Source organism: Galeopterus variegatus, unplaced genomic scaffold, assembly GCF_000696425.1.
Source record: "Galeopterus variegatus unplaced genomic scaffold, G_variegatus-3.0.2 Scaffold2001, whole genome shotgun sequence".
NCBI lineage: Eukaryota > Metazoa > Chordata > Mammalia > Dermoptera > Cynocephalidae > Galeopterus > Galeopterus variegatus.
The window spans coordinates 102,769-108,975 of record NW_007728112.1 but is presented as its reverse complement, the minus strand read 5'-3'; the positions used below and the strand labels follow the sequence as shown (position 1 = coordinate 108,975).

The following is a 6,207-nucleotide window of genomic DNA, read 5'->3' as shown; positions in this document are numbered from 1 at the left end:
GAGGTGGTAGCTGCGGGCCCCGCGGCCATGCCCAAGCGGGGCTGCCCCTTCGCGGACGCGGCCCCGCTGCAGCTCAAGGTGCGCGTGGGCCCGAAGGAGCTGAGCCGCGGCGCGTGCGCCGAGCGCTACTCGCGGGAGATCTTCGGTGAGTGCCGGGCGCGCCGCTGGGCACCCTCAGCGTCCTCAGCAGGCGGCGGCCTGAGCAGGGGCTCCGGGGTCCCCGGAGCTGGGGCCGCGGGGAAACGGGCTGCCACGCCGGGGCCTGGGGACGTGAATGACTTCACGCCCTCCTTCACGGGCCCGACGGTCACCGCCCCACGGTGAGCGGGGCCTCGTGCCGCTTCCTCAGGATGCCCCGCTCTCTGCACCTGGGCCCTTCAGGCCCGAGGACAGGGTGGGGAGAGGGGTGTCCCGGATAGAGTGAACCGGCGAAGGTGCCTCTTCTGACCCGGGAGGTATTGTGGAGCACGCCATCCCTGCCAGGCATTGCAGCCGGCCCGAGACCCAGAGGCAAGGAAGACAGAGCTGGCTCCCCCGCCTAGTGGGGGAGACCAGCAGAAGGAGTCGCCAGGGGTGAGTAGGGCGGGCACAGATTGCTGTAGGAGCACCTGCAGGGGTGTCAGAGAAAGTCTCCTGAGCAACAGTCTAAGCCGACTCGTGCAGGGTGAGTACAGGTTAGAGAGGAAGAGTGAGTCCAGGAGGCTGGTATCCAGTTCAAGGTGGGACGTGAGGGCGGTGAGCCCACAGGCCTTCTCGTCGGACTTTCTCATGTCGACTTGTAGGCATGTTAATATTATCGATCATCCCTTTGACTGGGGCGGTTAACTCTCCACCGCAGGTACAAAGTGAGGCCTACCTTACCTAGAGCACCTTGAAAGTGACCAGAGATGTATGTCATTGAGAGGTGCCGCTCGTGCCTTGGGGGTGTGGGAAAGAGCCCAGCCTTCAGAAGGACCCCTGTCCTCGAGTTCTGGTCCTCTTCCTCTGGCAGCTTCTTCCCCAACATCAGCAGTTGCCCTGCCCTTTCTCTCCTGCACCAGTGTTACAAACTCAAGTGCTTTCCAAGGCCATGCAGGTGATAAGATGAGGGAAGCCGTGGGATCTGCAGCTGAACTGCATGTGTGCGCCCTCTCTAAGAACATTCAAAGAATTTAGACACTTTGCAGGCAAAAAAGAATTAAATAGAAATGGGGACTAAGGCCTTTACCCTCTCCCTTGAGCACCCCCATCCTAGAGCATTTGCAGGGGCTTGTCACTCACTGGGCCGGGTCAGGGAGGGGTACTGGGCTCACTGGGCATTCCATGGTAAGTGCAGGATGCCCAGTGTGAACTCAGCTGTCACCCTGGTGTCTTGACCCTGGATGGACCACAGTCCTTGAGAACAAGGATTAGCTTCGTCACGTGGCCCCCCTTCCCCCCATTTTGAGCCCATTGTAAACAAGAGAGGGGGATGAGACACAGGGTGTAACTGAGCTGTCACCAGCCACTCCATTTGAGTTACCTTATGAGAGTTGTTGCCGATTTCACGTAGAGCCATGCAGAGTTTCTAGGATTTCTACCCTGGCAGTGTTGGGGCGAGGTAGAAAACAAAAAAACCAAGCATCTCTGGGTCTGGCACCCAGGCATTTGATTTTGTAAAGCTCCCTGGGTGACCACCATGTAGCCTGATAGAAAGCCACTTCAGCTCCCAGGAATGGGTGGGTGTCCAAAAACCACAGAGGTCAGGAAGAGGCTGGGATACCTTTGTTAGGAGCTGGTGGCTGCCACGTCTTTTGCCGGTAGCCCTGCAGTAGTTGAAGATGATGCAAACGGGCCTCGGGCTGTAGGCCCAGCCAGCTCTGAGCCTCGGCTGCTTCCTATCTCCTTGCGGGGGCACCTGTTTTTGTGAATGAACGTTCCACAGTGCAGAGCTTCCTCTGCTCTACACAGAGCCAGCTTGGAATGAGGAGTGCTGAGAGGGGGGGGAGGCAAGGGGCACAAGCCCAGCGAGGTTAGGCCAGCTGGGAGGCCGCATACTGGGTGTCATTGCATAGTGGCAGGAGAAGGAGCTCTTGTGTGGGAATCAGGTGGGGCTGCAGGCTCAGAACCTTCCTGGAGGAGGTGGCAGCTGAGCCACGTAAGGAGGGAGGGAAGAGCATGTAGGCAGAGCAGGAGCCAGCTTGCCAGAAGACAGCATGGGCAGAACACAAAGGACGACTCACTGTGACCACCTGATAGGGCCTTTGTGAGGCATGAAGGACCAGATGGCTGTGCCAGGGCCTCTTATGCTGCACAGGTGTAAACGTGAGGAATGGTTTATCTTCCCCAGAGAAGACCAAGCAACTCCTTTTTCGCGGAGCACAGGCCTACATGGACCACACATGGGATGAAGGCTGTGCCATCGTTCTCCTGCCAGAGTCCCCGAAGCCCGGCCCCACAGGGGCCCCGCGGGTTGCACGTGGTCAGATGTTGATCGGACCGGATGGGCGACTGACCCGGGGCCTTCTTCAGGCCTCTGAGGGTGGTGAGTGCCACTGAAGGTGCAGGGCGGAAGCGTGTTTCTCTATTCACAAGATCGTCTGCCTGGGACTTTTCTGACCTGGGCAAGTGGGAATGGGGCCAGAGTGTGAAGTCAGGCCGACATGGGGCTCGGGTGGCTCGGAAAGCTCCTGTCAGGAAGAGTTCTGACCTGACTGAAGTCCACTGGAACTTGTTAAGCAGCTTCTAACTACTGGGCCAGAAAAGGGGCAGAGACTCAGCTGGGTATCCCTCTGGCTTTCCACCTGCCACTCTTCCAGGTGATCCCCCGTGGGTGGGAACACGCTGGTCAGGTCCCTGTGTGGTGTGAGTCTCAGACCATCCTGTCTCTGGTTAAAGAGACAAAGCCCTCAGCTCCACCCCTGAGTCTGGTCGGTGGGTGTGGGAGGGGCTCAGGAACCTCTTTGCTAAACCAGGAGCTGTGAGCCACACCTCGAGATGCAGATGGGACACAGACTTCTTGGAGGCAGTCAGGAGAAGAGCTGGTTCTTGGTACGGGCCCCAGGTAGTGGAGGACACTGGGTAAGGGAAGGAGTACTGAACCTGTGGTCATGTGAATGGTCAGTGGCATGTCTTGAGTGGGCACCCTCTCTGATAGCATGGGGTCCTGTGTGCCGTGCTTGCTTGTGCGTTGTCCAAAGGATCCGGTGGTAGAGACAGGGCAGGCGAGGGGGACTGGAGTCCTCTGCCTTTGGGTACTCGACAAGGCGGGTGGCCATCAGCCCCCAGCTCTTTCAGTCTCCTTCCAGGGCTGACAGTGTGGCATTTCTTCCTCACAGACCTGTCCGGGGCAGCATCCATCGCCTGTTCCTCATGTGTGCGAGCTGTGGACGGGAAGGCGGTCTGCGGCCAATGCGAGCGGGCCCTGTGCAGGCGCTGTATGCACACCTGCTGGGGCTGTGGAGCTGTGGCCTGCGCCCTGTGCAGCCTCGTGGAGTAAGTGCTTCCATCTGGGCTGCTGCCAAAATTGTCACCCCAGGGAGTGTGTGGGGGGAACCCCCAGGTGCCATGTGTGGGGATGGGAGGGTTGTCCACCTGGGGCAGGGCCCAGAGCACCCCGCGCAGGAGGCCCCTGACACGTGGCCATCTGGTGTTGCCTGGCAAATATGCTGGCGATGAATGCTTTGCCCATTCTTGTCTTAAAAGAAGCTCAGATCGCACAGATTACCAGCTCTGTCTGGCTGCAGTCTCCTGTCCTCGAGCTGCACATTGTGGTCTTCTGCACCCTCCCTTTAGGGCTTCTCCAGCCAGCACTTTGTCACAGGTTTATTTCCTGTGTGCTAGTTATTCATGCATCTCTGATACATGACAGCAGGTGCATGTGGCAGTTTCTACCACGTTTATGTTTGTCTGGTTGGTTGTCTGGTTGGTTATGGTTGTCTCCTAAGAGGACATGGAGAGACTGCTCTGTCCATCACTGTGTGTGCGTTTGCCTCAGCTGGCTGGACCCGGTACTTAGTCTTAAGGTGCTGGGGGGCTGTTCCCACTGCAGTGCTGCTCGTGGCTGGCAGGCGGGAGTAGACAGTGCAGAGTCTATGTGTCCTGCTCTGTAAGAAAGATGAGTTCACCCAAACTCACCTGGAACCATCTCTGTAGCTCCAATACAAGCTCGGTCCCACCAGTTTCTAAAACTAACCATGTCAGATTGAAACACCCGTGGCACATCACGAGTCCTTGCAGTTGGGGCAGAGGCCTGGGCTTGTTGAATGGAGACTGGGGGGGGCCACGGGCAGGGGCAGGCACACTAGGGAGAAGTCCCTGTGGCCACTTGCGAGGGTTATGAGGCAGCAGGTGACTCACACTGCGCAGTGTGGGGTTGTGTGTTGGGCTAGTCGCCAGTGCAGATGCTCTTTCTTTGGTTTTCACCAATCTAATTGACCTTCTCTCCCTACTTATGCATAAACTGAGAAGGGCAGGGTCCTCTCCGGGTCCAGTGCCTTCTCGCTGAGGAGGATGTGGACACAGCAGGAGGGCAGGTTGCGGGGAGGGGGTTCCTCCTCCCAGGGCCCTGCAGCTGGAACCCGCTTGGGTCCGCAGTGTCCTCGCAGGGCTCCCCACTGCTCTGTGCGGGTCTCCTCCTGGCCTGTACTTGCTTTCTTCCTCCTCTTCCCTGGGAGCCCCAGAATTCATGTTGCCATGTCTGAGTGGGCCACTGACCCAACATGGCCACGCTCATTTTTCCTGGCCACAGCCCTGGATGTGGGCTCTCTGCCCTCTTTCACAAATAAAGGACTTGCTTTGGGCCACAGGCTGGAGCCAGCAGCGCCCCCAATCTCCTGCCCCTTCCCCTGCCGCCCGGCACAGCCCCTCGCTCCCTGGTTCAGGACGGTGAGCCGCACTTGGGACGGAGAACAAGCGGCTCTCTCCCCTAGCTCTGGTTTAACTAAAATGCAGCCCAGCCGGCCATCATTGTCCTGCCTGGTGACCCTGTGCTGCCCCACTCCTGGTACCACCTCTGCGAGGGCACGGGCAAGCTGCTGACAGGGCGAGTGGCAGGAGCTGGCTGGGGCTGCCCGCACGGCAGTTCTGACTTCTTTGTCAATGTAGACTACACTGCTTGTGTTTTGTGTAGCATATTGCTAATTTTGTGTCCTTTTAATATCTTTCCTGAGAAATTTCTCCTTGTGATCTGCTGGATGTCCTAATCTTAACCCATAGAGTCTTGGTACAGCAGAAGAAACTGCTATTTGACATGCTTCCGACGTAGACCATCACAGTCCACTGAATTCTGACAGGGCATCTGGGAGGTGTCTGTGGAGGCTTCGTGGAAGCTTCTGTCCCATTTGAAACCCAGGTTGGGCCACAAGTGGGCTTATCAGCTGAGTCTGCTCGGGCTGCAGTAACGAAGGACCGAGCGGCTTAAACAACAGGCAGCTCCGGAAGCCAGGAGTCCGGGACAGGGGTGCGGGCAGGGTTCGTCCCTCCCGAGGCCTGAGAGGGAGAGTCTGGCCTGGGCCTCTGGATGGCTTCTGGTGGTGCCTGGTGCCTCTGGTGCATCTCATGGGTGGCATCTCCACCCTGTGTCTTGGTGTCATCCTTCCATGTGTGTCTCTCTCCGCACGGGTCGTTCTTTCTAGCACACCAATCATGTTGGGTCGGCCCCCTGCTCCGGTAGGCATCATCTTAACCAGTTACTTCTGCAGCCACCTTGTTTGCAGATAAGGTCGCATTCTGAGGTGCTGCAGGTTAGGACTTGAATATGTGAATGGGGACACAGTTCAGCCCTAACACCAGCTCTTCTCTCCTCCCTGGCACTGTCGCAGCTGCAGTGACGTCTGTGAGAAAGCACTGTGCGCCAGCTGTGCCATGTTTGAGGCCTGAGGGCGTTCCCAAGGGCCGCGGCGACGGCACCCTCTCTGGACGACCAGCACCAGGCCTTGACAACCGTGGGGCAAGTGGGAGGGATGGCTTTTATATATTATGTTTTGTATTCCTAATGACAAGCAAATAAACTCTTTATATTTGCACAAGAGATCTCATGCATGTTCACAGTTCTGCAGAGGAAGCATGTGAGCCAGGAGGGCACAGGTGCTGCTGCGCCCCGGCTCTGTGTCTGCTCCTGCATCCCCACTGTGCACCATGCAGGGAACCCGACTTATCATCCCCCCTTACACGTCAGGGAACTGAGGCCCAGAGTGTGTCCTCCCCCAAGCTCACCCAGCCAGTAAGCAGGGAGGAAGGACTTGCACC

At 58.0% G+C, this 6,207-nt stretch overlaps 1 protein-coding gene across 3 annotated transcripts; it reads left to right on the top strand.

The window, feature by feature from the left end:
* The first annotated feature begins 6 nt into the window (after positions 1 to 6).
* SIVA1 (SIVA1, apoptosis-inducing factor) lies at positions 7 to 5,987 on the top strand. Of its 3 annotated transcripts, XM_008580005.1 has the most exons (5): positions 7 to 145; positions 2,309 to 2,503; positions 2,934 to 3,039; positions 3,297 to 3,453; positions 5,781 to 5,987. In XM_008580005.1, the coding sequence occupies exons 1-5, from the start codon at positions 28 to 30 to the stop codon at positions 5,787 to 5,789; spliced, it is 585 nt and encodes a 194-aa protein (XP_008578227.1). In that variant the 5' UTR covers positions 7 to 27; the 3' UTR covers positions 5,790 to 5,987. The 3 variants fall into 3 exon arrangements, with proteins under 3 accessions (XP_008578227.1, XP_008578228.1, XP_008578229.1); XM_008580006.1 differs by lacking the exon at positions 2,934 to 3,039; XM_008580007.1 differs by lacking the exons at positions 2,309 to 2,503; positions 2,934 to 3,039.
* Positions 5,988 to 6,207: the final 220 nt, after the last annotated feature.

Bases quoted from the DNA above. Each gene is read 5' to 3' on its own strand.
- SIVA1 (XM_008580005.1), top strand. From the start codon at position 28: ATGCCCAAGCGGGGCTGCCCCTTCGCGGACGCGGCCCCGCTGCAGCTC. The intron at 2,504-2,933 runs GTGAGTGCCACT...TTGCTAAACCAG, and splicing joins TCTTCAGGCCTCTGAGGGTG to GAGCTGTGAGCCACACCTCG. The intron at 3,040-3,296 runs GTAAGGGAAGGA...TCTTCCTCACAG, and splicing joins CAGGTAGTGGAGGACACTGG to ACCTGTCCGGGGCAGCATCC.